This window comes from Coregonus lavaretus, assembly GCF_964263955.1.
Source record: "Coregonus lavaretus genome assembly, chromosome: 23".
Taxonomy (NCBI): Eukaryota; Metazoa; Chordata; class Actinopteri; order Salmoniformes; family Salmonidae; genus Coregonus; species Coregonus lavaretus.
In genome coordinates, this window is record NC_140010.1 from 26,090,811 (window position 1) to 26,111,850 (window position 21,040).

Sequence of the window (21,040 nt, forward strand, 5' to 3'; positions counted from 1 at the left end):
CAGGGCCCCACTAGTTTCAAATGTAGGAGGTTGGACATTTGCCAAGCCTATTGGGTCCAAAGTAATAGCGAGAAGAGCATGCATTTTGGGAAGGAGCTCTAAGACAAGGCCCTTTAGTAATGTCCCAGGGAACCAACATTCTGTTTCTCTCCACTATTCTGGGAATACAATCACAAGTGAATCATACTGTACTGTACATTAGAGGGAAGCCAAGTCAGTGGGTTTGACTTTCTTTCGATACTGATAAGGGCATTAGTTATCTACTATACAGAACATTATTGACACTAAATGAAAGTGAGAAAGACACTTCTCAGAGAAGGACATCAGTTGTCAGTAAAAAGGGACATTTCATTCATTCATTGAAACCAAACATGGTCAATATCTTTCATCTTTGATTAAGTTGCATAAACTGTCATGTCCTCCGTTTACGAGGCAGTACCCTATCCCATCAGTGTCAACAAAATGAACAGTTACATATTTCATAAAATAACATTGGTTTTTAACATTCTTTGATATAACACTTAGGAATCATAACTCACATCAAAACCACAATGGCCCATAATACTACAGACAAACTGACAGGCAGCAAACATGCCTGTGATGTGCATACATACTGTACATTCCTGTGTGATAGGTGTTAATACTGTATTGGTGAAAAGAAACACAACTCAAACATAAATAGGTTGTAATGTTAAATGCAATTCTGCCACTTTTCAACCTCATCTCCAGCACCAAACCAGTGTCTACATATCTGAAAACAGTGTGTTTCTATGATCCGTGGTTAAAAATATAAAAGAAAGGTCCTATAAAATGCTTCTCTGTGACATCACAGTGTAGGATAATTTTTAAAGTGCTTTTCAAAACCTGCAATGAGTTTCTAGCCAGAGCGAGGGTATTTTCTTGGTCCCCACGAATCTCATAGTGTTTAAAAAACACTTTTTAAAATGTCTTAACTTTTGATGTCATCGGGTAGAAATGCACAATTGTCACATATGGAGACACTGGTATAGTACTGGAGATAATGAAAATTTGATTGAAAAGTGGTTGAATTGCCCTTTAATAGTCAGGAGGGAAAGGAAATACTTAATGTTTGGGGGTTAATTTTAAATACATGAGTGATTAGATTGTAGATTATGTAATAGTAATTTCACCTGAGTCTAATAAAGCTGACAAGAGGCTGACTTAATTTATGATAGTTGACCTAATAATGGTTTCTGAACAAAAAGCATGTCAATGATAAGACAAATATATTTTTGGTGAATGACTTAATTGGCAACCAATGCACAGTATTGATGAGTGTGAACTAGACAGTATTCACAAATAAGATGCATGCTGCCCTGGCATGATGAACACAATCTAGTCAGGTTTGATTGTACGAGGTGGGAGAGTCTATAGGACAACAACACACAGAAGAGGACAACGGTACATTTCTAGACAATTCTATACAAGGATTTTTTCCTCCACAGACAGAAAATGACTTTCAAGAAACACTCTTGGCAAAATTTGTAATGTTCTATAAGGCAGTGGGAGAACTATAAAAAGAGGTTGTTATCTGTAAAATAAGTGGTCCAAACTGAATACTTCTCATGCAGAGATTTACTTTGAACAATAATAAGCTCAGCACAAACATTTCCCATTCATACACTAACATGCACTGATAGCATAGCTATTTCAGAGGCTGGGCAATGGGCAAGTGATCCACTATATTGACTGAACCATCCAGAACATTCACCATTCTACACTTACAGATAACCCTGACCTAAGGCAGCACCCACATGAGCTCCCTTTAACCACAGGTTTAAGGACACTGCTGGCCAATCCATTTCCAATTAAATCTAACAATGTGTTTCCATCAACATATATTCAGAGAAAATTATTAATGTTAGGTTTAGCCTAATCTCGGTTAAACCAGAACTTAAATATTGCGTCATTTGGTCAGAAGCTTAACCATTTATGTTTATGTAGTCTGTCCACGAGAGATTACGTTTAGCCTTATATTCTTTAACTATGTGTTAAATCACGCAAGACATTGGGGAAATGTCAGAGGCTGTCCCTGAAAGAGGAACAATGCTCTTCCTTAGGAAAGATATTCTAATATTGTTATTTTAATGAGTAATACTTATCATAAACCAAGCTAACAATGCACAACACCACATTGTTAGAGAATACCAGTGTTCACACTGTGCAAAATCTCCATGCTGTTTCTGAAGAGAAAATGTCTCGTCTCCAACCAGCCACACAGTCCTGTAAACATTTCTCATAACCCACGACAGATTCCATTAATGACTTCAGTAGGCATTGGAATTTAAGAGTACCCACATTGGCATTTATACAGTGTCTGCGTCAGTAACCTTTGGAATATATCAAAGGAGGGAGCCTTACAGGCAGAATACTTTTCAGAACTAAAGCTGACAGTCAGTCACAAGGGTATCCATGTAAACAGAATGAAACGAAAGGCACGATAACTGAACACACGTTGATTACAGCATATTCTGGAACACCCATTGACAAAAAAAGGGGAGGATGGGTCAGTTTTTGGTCAAAGAATTAGAAAAGTCAGATAAAAAGGTAGGGGGAAAAGACCCTTAATGCAAACGCGATTTCAGATCCTTCCCTTAAAAATATTTCTAACTACAGGAACTTCATTTTGTGGCAAAGTTTGGACCCTTTATGATGGATCAAGTTCTAATGCTACCACAATAACGCTCCTCACAACAAGACATTTTGGTGTTCAAAAACATGGACCCGTTTACATGTGCAGAAAGAATAGTCTAGCTCTGAATCAGAACCCAAAAGATAAGAAATAAGAATCCATTCCGGAAGCCAGTCCTCTCCCTTAATGGCTTGGTGATTCTGTATGGTGCAAGGTGGGTGTGAGATTGTGGGTGCATGTGTGTACTGCACGCATTGGACTAGTTTGTTGTTACACATTGCCTTTGGCAGTCCAGCTCTTTGGCAGCTGGGAGCCTGATTCTGTATCTGTAGTATCTGAAGAGGTGTGGGTGGCCTGGGAGTGTCACCAGTAGAACGAGCGGGACAGGAAGTTAGCCGCAGTGCCTAGCCAGCCTGCTCCATCCTGCCCTGTGCCCACGCAGGTCACAGCCTTGTCTGGCTCCTGGGATGGGCTCTCCTCCTCTGGAAGGTAGTCTGGCAGATCCACATTCTGCTCCACCGCTACCGAACCATCCTCCGGGAATGGGATGATTACCTGAACGGCAAAAGGAAGTGCTCAATTCAACGTGCACCAAAAGGTAAATGACATTCCCACATACAAGGTCAATTAGCATGGTATTTGAATTTAGATTCTAATTAGATATCCAACTCCTTTCTGTAAGCTTTATCCTTAAGATAAGATAATTCCTTGATAATATTTGTAGACCAAAAAACAGACCTTCTCGGGGAAATCAATTGCAATAGAAAGACTATAAAACATTGATTCAACCAAGGCTCTGTTGTTAAGACAACAAACAAAACACTGGGAGTTAATTCAGAAAGACAAACCTCTTGTCCATCCTCTCCCCTGACCACCTGTTGCGCTTTCATTACTTCGGTTGAGGCGATGGCAGAACCCAGAGCCTACAAAGGAAGCAGAGTTTTGAATTAACACCAACAACACATCAGCCATGATTCCCTCCTTCATCCCCTCTCCAGAATGTTGTAACAGGACAGCAAGTTGTCTGACACCTTTATCTCTCGTGGACTAATCTAATGAAGCGTAGCGTAGAATAAACGTCTGAGCGAAGTTTACTTCTTACTGGTCCTGACGAGAGAAAAATAACTGTTGGGGGAGGTTTTCTTCTGCACTGTTCAACCAGTCCAGTAAATGTGGAGGAGTTAAGATGGAGTGTCGCATTGTTAATGCAGAAATACTCTTTTATTTCGCCTGAAAACTGGATGCATCCGGATTCCGACCCCGCTGAGGATGCTCGTGGACAGGCGTTTAAACGAGGAACAACTTTTCAGTTTTTTTTGTCACTGGTTATTTGGACAAATCAAGACTTTGCATGTGTGAGCCTACACCTGGCATCTTTCAGGAGGGGACTTTTGGCCCATACACTTGCCCGAGACTTTCAGAGAGAGTTGGGTTGAGCTACCAAAGAGGATCCATCCTGGTTCTGCCACTCACTCTAGTTTTATGTATTTTTTATTTAACCTTTATTTCGACAGGGAGTCATGCTGAGACCAAGGTCTCTTTCTCAGATGAGCCATGTATAGACATTAAAACATCAATATACACTATGCACATCAATATATACATCAATACCAACAAGGAGTTCCTCATCACAGGCAGGCTGAATACTGATGGAACGGTGAAAATAATGATGTGTAACTTCATTAGGACCTGGGAGGCCTCGAGTGACACACAAATGATGCGCTTGATTCAACGCTACCAAAGCAGCTGCGATTGCAAGATCATCCCCTGCTCTTCCCTCCCCTGTCCGATCAGCTCCCCGGATGAGTGCCTGTGGACGGACTGGTTGTCCAACTATGGCCAAAGTGGACCTCAGGCCTGCATCGCAGTGCTAACTGTGCCACTAGAGATCCTGGTTCGAATCCAGGCTCTGTCGCAGCCGGCCGCGACCGGGAGACTCATGGGCGGCGCACAATTGGCCCAGCGTCGTCCAGGGTAGGGAATGGCCGGCAGGGATGTAGCTCAGTTGATAGAGCATGGCGTTTGCAACGCCAGGGTTGTGGGTTCAATTCCCACGGGGGGCCAGTATAAAAAAATATGTATTCACTAACTGTAAGTCGCTCTGGATAAGAGCGTCTGCTAAATGACTAAAATGTAATGTAAATGTAAGCGACGAGTCCTGTACCTGGTACAGCATGATTGCGCAGCCCAAGAAGTAGTTCCTGGATATTTAAGATCCCTAAACTCTACAGGCCATCCACTCACTGATCATAGTGACTAAAGATGCCTGCAATTAATAATAAAACAAATTAAACACTAAGCTACAAATCAATTTTTTGAGTAGTTCACAAAAATTAACTACAAGACTCATATTGCTGGGGCAAGTTGTGATGTCACGTAGAGGTCAGGTGACGGGTTTCAGGAACTAGTCAGTGTGAAAGAGCAATCTTATGAAAACAGCACTTTGATTTGTTTACTGGTCACTACTTGTACAAGTGCAAAAAATAAATAAACTACAAATCCAATATAGCGCTTCAAGTATTAAGTGATCTTGTGCCATTCATTTGTCCCTCGCTTTTAAACTGGAACCCAAGGTATTAAAGGGTGTCCCCTGTAGCTCAGTTGGTGGAGCGTGGCGCTTGCAACGCCAGGGTTGTGGGTTCGTTTCCCACGGGGGCCAGTGTGAAGAGGTGTATGCACTCACTAACTGTGGGTCGCTCTGGATAAGAGCGTCTGCTAAATGACTAAAATGTAATACACTAAAAGCAAAACACAATCATAGAAAACAAACACATTCTTCAGTAAAAAGGTCCTCAGCCAGCCTTTTGAATTGCCCTAGAGGCACCAATTCATCCAATTTTAGAGACCCATAAGGTGCAAAAAAACTAAAAGCAGATTTACCTAACTCAGTGGAGTTTGAAGAGTTCTCCAGAGTTAGCCATTCCTGAGATCGGGTCTGGTATCTCGTACGTCTATAAGTTAACAATGAAGTAAGGTACGGCGGAAGTTCATGCAGGAGGGCTTTATAAACAAAAAATAATGCAATGCATACGAGACTTCAAGGAGGGTAGACCTACTTTCTGATACAGAATGCAGTGATGTGCCCTCATACCTCCCCCCCAGAACCTAATCGAGTAGCTGCAAGATTTTTGTTCTGGGTTGCCGAGATTAGACAGACTCGTCTCTGCCCTCCTCCATTGCCTCCCTAGAGTATGCTGTAGGCTAATAGGACAGACAGGATGTGACTCACCTCTGCCTTCAGGTCTGAGCGAATTCTGACGATGCATCTCTTAATGGCCATCTGGAATGTAAAGCTGATGACGCCTCGGATCTTCAACAGGGACTCTTCACAAAGGCTCCTCCGGCTCTGGAGGAGATGAATGGGAATAACTGTATAAACTCACCTCACCTCTTATAGTGGACTACAAGAACTGTCACCTGAGCTAATAGCTACTTATTGTAGCATGATGTATTACAGAACCCATAATGCTCTGTGTAACATATCCGGTTTTATCTTAGTAAAGATGTTACTGGAGCTAATATGACAGCGTCCCGTCTCCTTATTGATACACTTATTGGTCAGTATGGGGGCACTCACAGAGTCATCCAGGCCATCTATGTGGAGAACCACTGTTTTGGCCCGCTTGTTGGTGGAGCCCAGGAAGAACTGGGCCTTGCGTCTGCAAGAGGGCCCCTCTGGCTTCTCTACATCCTCACTGTTAGAGGCCTGGAGGAGTTCATAGATTTCTGAGGCCAGCAGCTTGGTCTCTCCTGGGGTGGTTGTCCTAAGGGGGGAAAATATTGATTTTAGACGACTAAAATCTTTAGTCTCAACATAGTATTAACATACTGGCTCTTAATTGTGAGACCCAAGCAAAATTACAAATACAGTTTTGCAACACTTTCAAAAATACCTATAGCGCTGGCTCAGAATGTTTGTTTCTCTACTTATTTTTCTATATAATCACTACATCTTAGAAGACAGGACACGCAAGAAATGCAACTAAGAGATACAGTGGGGGAAAAAAGTATTTAGTCAGTCACCAATTGTGCAAGTTCTCCCACTTAAAAAGATGAGAGAGGCCTGCAATTTTCATCATAGGTACACGTCAACTATGACAGACAAAATGAGATTTTCTCTCTCCAGAAAATCACATTGTAGGATTTTTTATGAATTTATTTGCAAATTATGGTGGAAAATAAGTATTTGGTCAATAACAAAAGTTTCTCAATACATTGTTATATACCCTTAGTTGGCAATGACACAGGTCAAACGTTTTCTGTAAGTCTTCACAAGGTTTTCACACACTGTTGCTGGTATTTTGGCCCATTCCTCCATGCAGATCTCCTCTAGAGCAGTGATGTTTTGGGGCTGTCGCTGGGCAACACGGACTTTCAACTCCCTCCAAAGATGTTCTATGGGGTTGAGATCTGGAGACTGGCTAGGCCACTCCAGGACCTTGAAATGCTGCAGGTCATTCACTAGGTCCCCCCGTGTGGTTCTGGGATTTTTGCTCACCGTTCTTGTGATCATTTTGACCCCACGGGGTGAGATCTTGCGTGGAGCCCCAGATCGAGGGAGATTATCAGTGGTCTTGTATGTCTTCCATTTCCTAATAATTGCTCCCACAGTTGATTTCCTCAAACCAAGCTTCTTACCTATTGCAGATTCAGTCTTCCCAGCCTGGTGCAGGTCTACAATTTTGTTTCTGGTGTCCTTTGACAGCTCTTTGGTCTTGGCCATAGTGGAGTTTGGAGTGTGACTGTTTGAGGTTGTGGACAGGTTCAAACAGGTGCCATTAATACAGGTAACGAGTGGAGGACAGACGAGCCTCTTAAAGAAGAAGTTACAGGTCTGTGAGAGCCAGAAATCTTGCTTGTTTGTAGGTGACCAAATACTTATTTTCCACCATAATTTGCAAATAAATTCATTAAAAATCCTACAATGTGATTTTCTGGATTTTTTTCCCTCAATTTTTCTGTCATAGTTGATGTGTACCTATGATGAAAATTACAGGCCTCTCTCATCTTTTTAAGTGGGAGAACTTGCACAATTGGTGGCTGACTAAATACTTTTTTTCCCCCCACTGGGTCTAAGGAGATGAGGTATGTAGTGTTTGACATGAGTTTAGGACCTGTTGCATTTTTGCAACCTTGGGTCTCACAGAGAAAAAGATAAGTTGCAAAGAATACAAAATATTTTCTATTTGATAAAGATCAACAGACAAGATGAGTGAGACAACACTATCATGATCTGGGCTTCCGCAAGGGTCATATACTCACTTTTGCATGACATTCTGAAGACTTAACATCATCCCCAGCTCTCCCTTCATTTTCTCCCTGTTTTGACGACATTCTGCGAGGTAGCGCACAGCCTGGAGGGGACACAATCACAAGTTAGGAACACAAGAAACACAAGAGAATACATTCACCCCACAGCAAAATGACATTCCCACATACAAGGTTAAGGAGCATGGTATTTGAATTAAGATTACGATTAGATACCCAACAACCATTTTTGTTGTTGTTGGGTGTACGTATCTAGTACACAGACTTCAAAGCGTCCCAGTCACTTCAGTAACCAGGTGCATTGACTCTTTTAATGCAATGCATCCACTCAAGGGGACCTTACCATGAGTGCTGAGTAGACAACCAGGGGATTGGGATGGTCCAGAAACAGGATGAGTCCCGGTAAGCAACCTTGGTCCTGAACGATAGCTCTTCTGTTCATAGGATCTGCAGCAAGATCCCTCAAATGGTTCACCACAGCCAAAGCGTCTGGCTCCCCACTCATGATGCCTCTTACAGACCCATACAAGACTGAATTGACAGAGGGAGAGGAGAAGATATGGAGGGGCTGACATTAATAAACATGTCATCAACTTTTGCTGTTAAATGTCTTCGCTAGCTCAATAGTAAGTTCAATAGTATACTGTAAACACAGTATGTAGCTAGCTACATTCCGCAGGGCAACATTCTATACTCCAATATAATATGTGTTTAGTAGATAAAGATAACTAGGTTTTTATTTTACTGCCAGGATCAAACTTAGCTAGCTACCAAGCGTGCTTCTTACCTATCTAGCTAGCTAACGTGTTTGTCAGGAGGATATGTGAGATTGTTTTTATGATCGAGCCAACGTGGAAGAGATAGTTAACTAGCTAACGTTAGTGCATTTAGTTAACTCGATACTGGTGGGATTGGGTGACCGTGTTCACTCTAGCTACTAATTTAGCAATAATTGGTATGATATTAGCTACCAAGCTTGCAATATAGATACACCATTATGTTTGGCAGGCAATTACAAAAGTATTTAGCAAAACAATGGCTCAAATCATGACGATTGGACACAACCTCGCTAGTTAGGGTATGCTAGCTAACGAACGTAAGCTAGCAACACAGCCGCATACCTTCAAATAAATGCCTCTTCCGACCTGCACAATGTGCTCACAGCGTCCAAGAAAGACAGCATGAACAAAATCCAACGGGTGAAATAACACAAATGTAGCCAGACGCTTTTGTTTTCTGTTATTATTGCATTACAAATGTGGTATTCGGCCAGCCACAAACTGGACAGGACTGTTCGAAGCGGCCACTGCAATATAAACGTCTCCGATTGGACGTTGGAGGCTACATGCTCACTTCACAAGCCATTCAGCTTCATTGTTCTTGGCCCTGGTGCCTGATGTCAGATGATGCCTCGGTATGCTGATTTAAGATCAGTTTTGCGGTTTATATTTTTTAACACTGATCCTCAATGCACTGATCCCAGATCTGTATTGTCAGGCCTCTGCAGAGCGCTATTTTTAAACAAACCACATATCATAGGAAAGCTTAGTTATCTGTGGTGTAATCATTAGTCCAAACAGTTGCAAAACGTGCAACTATAACGAGTTTCTTTTGGACAAATTCAGGTAGGTCCCATAGATATCCTGTTAAATTACTAACGTCTAATTCTGTCTAGGTCCCTCCCCGTTTGATTGCGTTTAAGAAGCGTTTTGTAACAGAATCAGCTTACTGTATACGCCCCAGTATCTTTAATAAAAACATTATAGAACTGTAGACTGCTGAAAAGAGAGGAAAAGAAAGCACGCACGTGTGACAAGTTGTTTTATTAATGAAAATGTAACTGCAACTGGCATGTATCAAAATTTCAATTTGGCAAAGCGTTTCACAAAATAGTTTGCCACGCAAGTATCTAGCCCAAAATGACTTACATTAACATGGTAAACAGTTATATCAAACAGTCTTTCAGTTACCAGAAAATAAAATGTTTTGCCATAATAATGAAAAGCACCGGTTTTCATTCAATATACTGAAAGTCCAACCAGAGACACGATCGTGCCTTGTGTATAGAATCAAAAAACAATACCAAAAATAAATTAAATATGGAATGTTTTATCTTGACTGAGTCACTGTCCAATCTACTAATGCCTAGTACTTTCCTTCCACACCAGAGGCAAACAGTCAGACAATGCATTGAGAATACATGATCCACCTTATTAAAAAACAACTGGTTTGGTCACTTAGTTTTGTGCATAGCTTAAAGTATCTGTTACCAGTCTTAAAAGTTGCCTGTTTGCATTCTAGAAAGGGCTTCAACTCTCTAAAATAACATTGTATGTCATGGCGCAGATCTACCAGAGGCAGACCTCCTAATTTCAACCTCCTAATTTCTCTTAATAAGTAGTCTTGCTGTTTATTCCTTATAACTCTGGTCATCTGTTACTAGTATGGAAGAGTGGTTATTCAAGTGTTGAAAGAATGTTAAGGCCATAGAAATAGAATCTAGATTCTATTTCTGTGGTTAAGGCCACATGCATGCCCCCTTTCCCCCTTACAAAACATCAGGCTATGGTTAAATCCCCAACACCATACAGGTAAAGAAAGAAATTGATTTCATACCACATCAAATATACTTTTTTCACACAATTAGTCTCTGAGTCTTGGGTCATAAAACATGTTATAGTTCACAGTGCAAGGAGCAACAAACGGACCAAAACAGTCCTTTCAGGGCATTTGGTGTGTTGATCTGCAATCAGATGTTTGTTCAGTATGTTGTCAACAGGACAATTATATCATGTGAGTGGTTATTCACATACAGTATGTACTTTTTTATTTTACAGAACCAATGTTTAATTTGTAAAATACAACACAAAGTAGATGCTTGTAAACAGTCTTCAGAGGCAGCATTGAAGTGGGCTCTTCACATTATTTATTGTACGAGGAAGTATTACTTTTAGTCTGAAATGCAGAAACCCACAGAAGTTTGTCTCAATCACTCAACATGAACCTCTCTCTGAATAGAAGGTTTCCTCACTTTCTCACTTTAAAAACATTAAAACAAAATGTTTGCAAATGGCACTTTAATCAGAAGGGTCTTTTTGAAAACATTCCCTTCAGGTCTCCATTCAAAGGGTGGATTGTCAAATTAGTGATGTCAGAGCAAAACTACAGTAAAAATAAATAAAATATGAAATAAAAAAACAAAATACAGCAGAAGCAACATGAGGTATCTATGTATTGCTCTATGTTGTTAAAGTAAAGGGTCCAAATTCAATAAATTAAGTTAAATTATGTGAAAAACAAAAACAGTGGTTAACCTAGATGGGGAGCATGTGGCTGAGGTGCCGTGGTACAGGGAGTGATGGGTAATGTAGTTTCTGTCCTATGTGGAGATTCTCTTAACTTCCTGACACTTCACTCTCTTGGTGTGTCATGACCGTTTGCTTCCCTGAGGTAATTCTTTGGAGTTTGAGTCCTTGGCAGCAGAAGACCTCTGTTCCTCTGAGGCCCTACTAGCACTAGCCTCCTGCTTGTCCCTACCCTCCTTCCAGCCTTGCTTGTTCAGGCTCAGGTGGCCCATCATGGTCTGGGACAGCCGTGTGTCAGAGAAGCGTGACCATTCCACAAACAGAGGCTCCACCACGTACGTCATGAAGCCTGCAGGAGACGAAGACATCTCTCATTCAGAGCAAGTTCTGACTAATAAATCACACAATGCTGCTAAGGTCAGGAGGAGAAAAACACAACCACAAGCAAATGTACAAATATTAAGTAGGAGCACATTTTAAATCATTACAAGTACAGTAAGTAGCCTTGTCTGAACCAGAATGACCCAGAGGGCAGGAGTATCTATTGTTTCTGTAGCGTGAGGCAGCTTGATGTACATCCCCTGGACAGGACACCAAATCATAATAAAATATCAATTAATCATATGCTTATAGCGGACTTAGATTAAGAGGGGTAACCTTACCAATCTGTATATTGGCAACCGAGTTGGATTGCCTGTCACAGAGTGGGGTTACATCAAGACTATGTTTCCTCTCAATGTCACCTGATGAAAAGAAGGATTGGTTAATACTCATTATATAAACCATACTGTCACGCTTGTGTGCACTCTTAATAAACACCTGGACTAAGATTAAAAGGGATTAGCCCAGTACAGGGTTTCATGATATAGTACCTTGGTGGAAGAACTCCTCTGTCACTTTCTCGCTCCACTGTTTGCTGAGTTTCCACGGTCGGCAGGGGTTGCAGATGTCCGCACACTTCAGAGCTATCTTTACAGGGTCAATGGGGAAAACAGAGCGGAGACTCAGGAAAAGGACAACATATCGCTCAGTATGTCTCGCTCGCTCTCTTTCCTCCATCAGCCTCAACCGCACGGATGATTCACTTTTACTGTTTCAAGCAGCACATTTTGCAACACTTCATTGCCTCTGAGATGATGATCTCTTAATGCCACAAAAGTGGAAAAGGGCGATGGATAATACAGTCATTAATGCTATTTTTGTTAGGTGGTACCCATTGCTCACCTGAAGGATAAAGTGTCGATGTCCTCCACTAGTGAGGCAGAGGTCTCTCTTGTCCAAGTGCGTCCTGAACTCTGACAGATAGTTATTCTGCCTGCTGATGTCCGTGGCCAGAATCAGGGATCCAAGCCGCTCCTCCATGTTCAATCTAAAAGACAACAGCATCCAATCAATATTCATTAGTACATACTAATGAAGTAGAGTCATTTTCATAAACATAAAGCCCTTTTTTACTGCAATGTTCCAATGGCAATGGGTGATTACACTTAAGTCTGAAGATACATTTAAATTAGCTAAATCTGGGGACTCCATAGTTAGTATTTCATCAACTAAATGTCTTAGTGGATGTAAATGTAGTTAAATATAGACTAGATCTGACAGCTACAGTGGGGAGAACAAGTATTTGATACACTGCCGATTTTGCAGGTTTTCCTACTTACAAAGCATGTAGAGGTCTGTAATTTTTATCATAGGTACACTTCAACTGTGAGAGACGGAATCTAAAAATGTATTCCAGAAAATCACATTGTATGATTTTTAAGTAATTAATTTGCATTTTATTGCATGACATAAGTATTTGATCCATCAGAAAAGCAGAACTTAATATTTGATACAGAAACCTTTGTTTGCAATTACAGAGATCATACGTTTCCTGTAGGTCTTGACCAGGTTTGCACACACTGCAGCAGGGATTTTGGCCCACTCCTTCATACAGACCTTCTCCAGATCCTTCAGGTTTCGGGGCTGTCGCTGGGCAATACGGACATTCAGCTCCGTCCAAAGATTTTCTATTGGGTTCAGGTCTGGAGACTGGCTAGGCCACTCCAGGACCTTGAGATGCTTCTTACGGAGCCACTCCTTAGTTGCCCTGGCTGTGTGTTTCGGGTCGTTGTCATGCTGTAAGACCCAGCCACGACCCATCTTCAATGCTCTTACCAGAAAATCACATTGTATGATTTTTAAGTAATTCATTTGCATTTTATTGCACGACATAAGTATTTGATCACCTACCAACCAGTAAGAATTCCGTCTCTCACAGACCTGTTAGTTTTTCTTTAAGAAGCCCTCCTGTTCTCCACTCATTACCTGTATTAACTGCACCTGTTTGAACTCGTTACCTGTATAAAAGACACCTGTCCACACACTCAATCAAACAGACTCCAACCTCTCCACAATGGCCAAGACCAGAGAGCTGTGTAAGGACATCAGGGATAAAATTGTAGACCTGCACAAGGCTGGGATGGGCTACAGGACAATAGGCAAGCAGCTTGGTGAGAAGGCAACAACTGTTGGCGCAATTATTAGAAAATGGAAGAAGTTCAAGATGACGGTCAATCACCCTCGGTCTGGGGCTCCATGCAAGATCTCACCTCGCGGGGCATCAATGATCATGAGGAAGGTGAGGGATCAGCCCAGAACTACACGGCGGGACCTGGTCAATGACCTGAAGAGAGCTGGGACCACAGTCTCAAAGAAAACCATTAGTAACACACTACGCCGTCATGGATTAAAATCCTGCAGCGCACGCAAGGTCCCCATGCTCAAGCCAGCACATGTCCAGGCCCGTCTGAAGTTTGCCAATGACCATCTGGATGATCCAGAGGAGGAATGGGAGAAGGTCATGTGGTCTGATGAGACAAAAATAGAGCTTTTTGGTCTAAACTCCACTCGCCGTGTTTGGAGGAAGAAGAAGGATGAGTACAACCCCAAGAACACCATCCCAACCGTGAAGCATGGAGGTGGAAACATCATTCTTTGGGGATGCTTTTCTGCAAAGGGGACAGGACGACTGCACCGTATTGAGGGGAGGATGGATGGGGCCATGTATCGCGAGATCTTGGCCAACAACCTCCTTCCCTCAGTAAGAGCATTGAAGATGGGTCGTGGCTGGGTCTTCCAGCATGACAACGACCCGAAACACACAGCCAGGGCAACTAAGGAGTGGCTCCGTAAGAAGCATCTCAAGGTCCTGGAGTGGCCTAGCCAGTCTCCAGACCTGAACCCAATAGAAAATCTTTGGAGGGAGCTGAAAGTCGATATTGCCCAGCGACAGCCCCGAAACCTGAAGGATCTGGAGAAGGTCTGTATGGAGGAGTGGGCCAAAATCCCTGCTGCAGTGTGTGCGAACCTGGTCAAGACCTACAGGAAACGTATGATCTCTGTAATTGCAAACAAAGGTTTCTGTACCAAATATTAAGTTCTGCTTTTCTGATGTATCAAATACTTATGTCATGCAATAAAATGCAAATTAATTACTTAAAAATCATACAATGTGATTTTCTGGATTTTTGTTTTAGATTCCGTCTCTCACAGTTGAAGTGTACCTATGATAAAAATTACAGACCTCTACATGCTTTGCCAGTAGGAAAACCTGCAAAATCGGCAGTGTATCAAATACTTGTTCTCCCCACTGTAACATGGGTTATGCCTAATGAATGGATGAAATTATACTTTGGAAAGAACCCTAGCTCTTCACTAATATACTGTAGCTCCCTAGATAAAATAAATGTAATAAAGTTAAAGAAAACAAGATGAAAAACTCCAAGGGCTTTAACCAATTCATATTTTTCTACAAAGTTGTGGCAAATTAACTGCTGCAAGAAGTTCCGAACACAACACTAAGTCTATGCAAGCAGTAATCGCATACATCTGTTAAAACCAAATCAAACACATTACATAACGATCCTAATCCAATCAAAAATGGTTCATGGCATGCAATAAAACACCAGATTAGAGGAAACACAATTCAGAGGCACAGAGGATGTCCTGTCATTCTCTGTCTCCAGTAACAAAACAAAAACGTCTCTCCTACAGGTCTCTCCTACAGGCGCTATATACAGTGCCTTCGGAAAGTATTCAGACCCCTTGACTTTTTCCATATTGTCCTGTTAGAATTGCCCTAAAGGGACAAATAAAGTTGTTATAGTAGGTGCTCTGTCTGTAAACTGACCTGTCCTCAGTGGGAAGGTGGGACAAGAGTGCTGACTCTCGGAGCAGGCCCACAGCAGACTTCCAGTGGTGATTCTCCAAAACAGAGATATTCTACAATGGCAAACACAACCAAAAAATACTTAGAGTATTAAAGAGATCATTATATTGTACATGGGCTAGTTGATGTCTGATGCCAGCCATTAACATGAATTTTAAAGTCATTCAACATTTTATGGACAACTATATCAGCATTTTATCCATCAAAGAGACTCAAATAATGAGTAGAGAATAGGGCTGACCCCCTGGTCGATTGTTTGGTCGATAGGCTGATGTTCGACCGAGATTTCTTTAGTCGAGCAGTCGCAATTAATGCATTTTTTCCTGGTGCACAAGACACCTGTCTGATTCACATCTGTCTCAGACGTGATACTGAAATTATATATCGTTATATTATGTAAAAATAATGGTGCAATCTAAATCTCATATTTTATAACAAATGCACTTTCTCCCGCGTTGGATATGGTCGCTGTCCACAGTTCTGAAACATAATCTTCAGTGCGCCGTAGAATTGGCGCCTTTCCCTATGTTGATATGTGCATAATAGCAAAATTAACTAGCATATTGGGATTGAGAACAATGCAGCAGGGGCTCCAGCAGCAGAGACGAGGAAACAGCCCTTGTCTTAAGCCCTATTCGAACGGGATTAGTTTTACTGGGGGTGGTCGGGTAATGTAATTATGTGCACAAGCACAAAACACAAAAGCAGCCAACAAGTGCTCAGCATATGTGGGAACACCTTCAAGACTGTTGGAAATGCATTCCAGGTGACTACCTGGTTGAAAGAATACCAAGAGTGTGCAAAGCTGTCATATTTATCAAGGCAAAGGGTGGCTACTTTGAAGAATCTCAAATATAAAATATATTTTGATTTGTTTAACACTTTTTTGATTACTACATGATTCCATATGTGTTATTTCATAGTTTTGATGTCTTCACTATTATTCTACAATGTAGAAAATAGTAAAAATAAAGAAAAACCCTGGAATGAGTAGGTGTGTCCAAACCTTTGACTGGTAATGTATATCTACAGAAATAAGACAGATCTTGCTTCTGTTGCCTGTTTGAGTGTTTGTTTAATAGCATACTGATTCCATGAACACCAAGCCTCATGCAATGGCAAAATGTCGGATAAAGCAATTTCACAGATTTGGCTGTTTTTTTATCTTTGCTATGCTGTAATAAAAGCTTTACAATTTTTTTTGGTTAGAACAGACCGGTATTACTTATTGGTATTACTGTTCCAAACAGGCAGAAAAATAATATTGTAATCTAACAGCACCTGTTTGTCACACATAATATGCACGCAGCTCTCGCTCCTATACCCTCCTTTTTCTTGATCTCCTTCTTATTGTTATTATTACAATTATTATTATGACATTATAATAATAAGTAATGTCGTTATCATTAGTAGCCTTTGTATAGTAGCCTTGTATAACCACCATCTAGCTGTAGGCCTAAGAGCGCGTCCTGTTTAGTCTTAATATCGTAACTTACTTTCAATATACAGGCTACTGTATCAATCAATCAATAATTTATTTGTTCATGCCATCACACAGCATACGAGACATTCATGCTTTGAAATGCAAATCAATCATTTAATTGTTTTAATAATTAGCCTAAACAATAAATAAACCGCAATTCACGAATGCATACTCTGCTGTAATAAAGGCTTTATATATATAAAAAAATTGCGTTAGCACAGACTCTCTGGTACACTTATTTATTTAGTGTTGTTAACAATGTTCCAAATGGTCAGAAAAAATATTGTAATCTAACAGCAACTGTTTGGCACACATAACACTCACACAACGCTTGCTCCTATACCTTCCTTTTTCTTGATCTCCAGTAGTTTCCACAACTATGTCAAATGTCTACCACAGATCTGACTTCCCCTTTCCCTCCTGAACAACCAGTAAACATTTGCCCATTTAGAGTTTCTTTTTCACGTCCTCCGCATCCATTTTGCTGTCGACATTACTGTGTTCGGAGTTTGTTATAAGCAATTTATTGATGTGATTAGGATAGGCTATAGGTCAGGCCCTATTGGTCACATGCATGCGATGCTTGTTTCACGTAAAGAGAGCAAGGGTGGAGGGAATAGGGAATGTTTCGGTAACAGAACTTTTCAGTCAGAAACTAAATGGCTGAAATGATCTTGCAGCTTCAGCACAGACAGCGCAATAAACACTTACTGTGCTGCCTTTTCGCTGCAGTAGGGAGGAGAGCAAGACAACGTGCACTCGTTTTTTAACACAGCGTGACCATCGGGCTCTTCCTTGAGTCATTTGTATGTTTTAATTATTTAATCAAACAGTGTGCTTAAAGCTTCAGACAAGCTCAGTGCATATGTAGTTGGTTTTATTCAAACACAGCGTGTGTCTGTCTATATATGGAAAAATAGGTTTAAACATTTCGACCAATCAATTGTTTTTAGTTGGGGACAGCCCTAGTAGAGAAAGTAGAGTAGTACGTTGTTGATCCCAGTTTGGATTTTTTTTTTCATCAGCATTGAGCCCATGGGCTATTTCCAGTATAGGGCCTTACCTTGTACAGTGCTGCTAGATAATGGTTTGTTTTGATGAGGAAAGGCTGGTTGACGCCTGGATGGTCCAAATCATGGGTGGCAGCAGCCAGCAGACCCAGCAGGAGATCACAGGAAGTCAGCGTCTCAGCAAGCTGCAAACACACAGAACCCTCCTCATCAGACTCCTCATGAATAGTTACAGTTGGAACAAACTTCTCCAGGTGTACTTGTAGATTTTTTATTTTATTTGTTTTGTCCACAAATTTTGAAGGATACAAGCTCAAATGTCTTACAAAAATCTACACATCCTTCTACAAAATAAATCACAAAACATTACAAACAAATAAACACATTTTCAAAGACATTTGAAAAGCTTAGAGTATTGATATATTTGAATGACCTTTTCAGTTGTAGATGAGTAAATTGTTAGTGGTAAACAGTGTAATTTCCTCTCACCTTGGGCTCCTGCAGGTAACAATACATGGCCTGAGTCACGTCTGCAGCATGGACTGCATTGTGGTAGGGGTTCTGGCTGCGGTAGTCCTCTTGAATCATGACTAATAACAACAACAACCACAAAAACAAACACATTGGGTATTCATTTCATTTGTAGAGTTTCAACTATGCATCACCACTTCATTCAAGTAGACAATATTGGGTTTAAATAAACCCATGTCCCAGTGCAATATGGTGTATTTAATCATTTCAAATGTATGTATTTCAATACCTAAAAATCTTCTAAGTTTAACCATGTCCAACTGGAAGAGCTCAATTAACCCATAACTGTTGAATAAGTGAAAAGTCAGGTTGACGAGGCTGTTCCCTGTAAGTAAGCAGAACAGAAACAATGAATCAACAAATGCATAATAACACTACAGTTTGTAATAACAGACAAGGAAAGGGACACACAATGTAATAGTCCTACTCCTTAATCTAAAGCTGAACTCCAACCACATCTAATTAGTCTGACTAGCAAAACGCCATCCACAAAAACATCACGTCATTCTCCATCCGCATTTATAGAAAACTATTATGTGATTGAACATTTTCCAAATGAAAATAGAGAGCAATATGTGTCAGGGTCAGAAAATAAAGCAGGCATGCATTGCATTTGTAATTCTCAAACAGCAGAGGGCAACAATCACCTAGGAAAACACCTTACCGTTTGTAAGTCTGTCAAAAAGGAACATGTCAAAGTTCCAGTTTCCAACCTTCTCCAGCATTAACTGAAACACATGAAGAAATATATTGGGTTACAATTATCACCTGACCAATTATTACTCAGTGATACTATAATACTTACATATTTAGGAAAGACTGTTGCTGGATAGATTGCCACTGACCTTGGCTTGACCTGTGTAGTCATCGTCAAGGATGTAGCCTAGAGAGTTGGAGGCTGGGATACCGCGGATGAACTGTGACGAGTGGAGGTACCTCTGAAAGCTCAGCTGCCTGCGGACATTCCTAGCAGACACAGGCCCCGCAGACTGGGGTCGGGCTGTGGAAACAAAAGCACAGGATGATTAGCTATGGTTGAAATGTACTCACTTTGCTCTAAAGCTAAGCCAAGTTTATATAGCTAACAACTTAATTCATTTACAGGTAAGAGTAACATGATGCTTTGTTGCATTATTTTTCAAGTAGCTTTCAAGAGATGTCCATCTCCACAACCGCCAGAAGTTCACTTACTACCTTTCTTTTCCATAGCTAAGTAGTATTTCAAGTTGCAGTTAGCTAGCTAGCTACTTCACATGCAATATTGTTATGATTTTTAAAAAACAAACACCATTTGTCTGTTGGCTTTTGGAGCTCTAGAACACTGAAAGGTTTTCAAACAAAGTTCTATTACAGAATTTCATTCTCCATATCTGTACACAACTCTAATCTACACTCTCTGTACTAAAAGCAGAGCACAGCATATCATTCAGGAAAAAGTCAAAAACACGTAAAAAAAAGTCAATAACATTAGGGTTGATACTGTACTGTACTGTACTAACCTCAATATACAACAGATGCATTTCATAAAAGAGTTAACCTGTATACTGTGAAACCTTTTGAAAAGACGAGGGAAGTGTAAAGAATCCCAAGTCAATTCAAACAGTGAGTAGCATTGACAGAGGACAAACACAGAGAGGATTTGAGCCCGCCATGCCGTGGCCACCCCCACCACTGTGACTGGTGCAAAGAGGTGTGAGTGTGCAGACATGCTGCTGACACAGCAGCCCATTCTCCAGCCAGCTGGCAGCCCACCAATCTGAGTCCTGCATTGTCAACGCACACTCACCAACCATGGCAGACTAGCAAGCTTCAAATGGCCTCTAGCAGCAAACCAGCATTCTAGAAGACTCTTGGAAAGATCAAGGCATTAACAGACAAAGCCAGGACAAATTAATGTCTAATGTCTAATGTCTAATAGGTGATGGTCCCAAAACATTCTAAAATGCAATATTGATTGCTGGAAAGTTTTGAACAGTCAGCAAACACAACACATATCACGTCAATAGGACAGCCAGCTGGATGGCTTCCATTTATCAATTTGTTAGAGAGACTTTGTACAATGGTCTTTTCATAGACCTTTTCAGAAAATCTAATTTGACAAGTGAATAATATCAAATGCTTTAATTTAATTAATTCAAGCACATGACAGTTTAAATGTAGCAAAAATAGAACTCACTTAAGTCTCATATCCATTATACCCACTACAGTATGTGGATGTGTATCTTGCCAACATTTAGATTAGGGATTGAGTGTTCACTTCACATCTACCATTTAGTTCATAAGTCTATGTATCAGACAGGGTTACTTCAATCATAAGAGCAACAAGCAACAAATCATGGGTTGCAAAATGGTTCAGCTTCTTTATTGATAAAATAGGTTTTAAAGGGTGGTCGCACATTGAATGAGAGTTTTTGGTTCATACTTACAGTGCAAAGTTCGGAAATCAACATACAAGTAGGGATGGGACCCTCTTCGCTCCGGTTCAAACCCCACCTTGCTTCTGACTCTCACATCTCCTAGAAGGAATGGGAAAACATGGTCCTCAAGGTACTGGCAATAAAGAGGGGTTTCATTTAATAA

General features: G+C 40.8%; 2 protein-coding genes across 2 annotated transcripts in view; both read right to left on the reverse strand.

The window, feature by feature from the left end:
* Nucleotides 1-1,248: 1,248 nt before the first annotated feature.
* LOC311098645 (armadillo repeat-containing protein 1-like) lies at nucleotides 1,249-9,297 on the reverse strand. Its single transcript, XM_084139178.1, has 7 exons — nucleotides 9,043-9,297; nucleotides 8,265-8,452; nucleotides 7,916-8,007; nucleotides 6,231-6,417; nucleotides 5,883-5,999; nucleotides 3,502-3,576; nucleotides 1,249-3,208 (listed from the first exon to the last, which is right to left on the reverse strand). The coding sequence occupies exons 2-7, from the start codon at nucleotides 8,424-8,426 to the stop codon at nucleotides 3,017-3,019; spliced, it is 825 nt and encodes a 274-aa protein (XP_083995304.1). The 5' UTR covers nucleotides 8,427-8,452; nucleotides 9,043-9,297; the 3' UTR covers nucleotides 1,249-3,016.
* A 1,684-nt stretch (nucleotides 9,298-10,981) lies between these two features.
* LOC311098749 (high affinity 3',5'-cyclic-AMP phosphodiesterase 7A-like) overlaps nucleotides 10,982-21,040 on the reverse strand; it is a 48,251-nt gene continuing 38,192 nt past the window's right edge. The window contains exons 3-13 of the mRNA XM_084139299.1: nucleotides 20,887-20,976; nucleotides 19,306-19,460; nucleotides 19,125-19,188; nucleotides 18,690-18,785; nucleotides 18,419-18,519; nucleotides 17,983-18,114; nucleotides 15,398-15,489; nucleotides 12,451-12,595; nucleotides 12,099-12,195; nucleotides 11,889-11,969; nucleotides 10,982-11,575 (exon numbers count right to left, since the gene is read on the reverse strand). Of these exons, the coding sequence (XP_083995425.1) occupies nucleotides 11,349-11,575; nucleotides 11,889-11,969; nucleotides 12,099-12,195; nucleotides 12,451-12,595; nucleotides 15,398-15,489; nucleotides 17,983-18,114; nucleotides 18,419-18,519; nucleotides 18,690-18,785; nucleotides 19,125-19,188; nucleotides 19,306-19,460; nucleotides 20,887-20,976 (1,280 nt within the window). The 3' untranslated portion in view covers nucleotides 10,982-11,348. The remainder of the gene's footprint in view (nucleotides 11,576-11,888; nucleotides 11,970-12,098; nucleotides 12,196-12,450; nucleotides 12,596-15,397; nucleotides 15,490-17,982; nucleotides 18,115-18,418; nucleotides 18,520-18,689; nucleotides 18,786-19,124; nucleotides 19,189-19,305; nucleotides 19,461-20,886; nucleotides 20,977-21,040) is intronic.

Coding starts and splice junctions, on each gene's coding strand:
- LOC311098645 (XM_084139178.1), bottom strand. CDS start 8,426: ATGAGTGGGGAGCCAGACGCTTTGGCTGTGGTGAACCATTTGAGGGAT. Junction 6,418..7,915: donor CTTCAGAATGTCATGCAAAA/GTGAGTATATGA, acceptor TTCCCCCCTTAG/GACAACCACCCCAGGAGAGA. Junction 3,209..3,501: donor GGGGAGAGGATGGACAAGAG/GTTTGTCTTTCT, acceptor TTTGCCGTTCAG/GTAATCATCCCATTCCCGGA.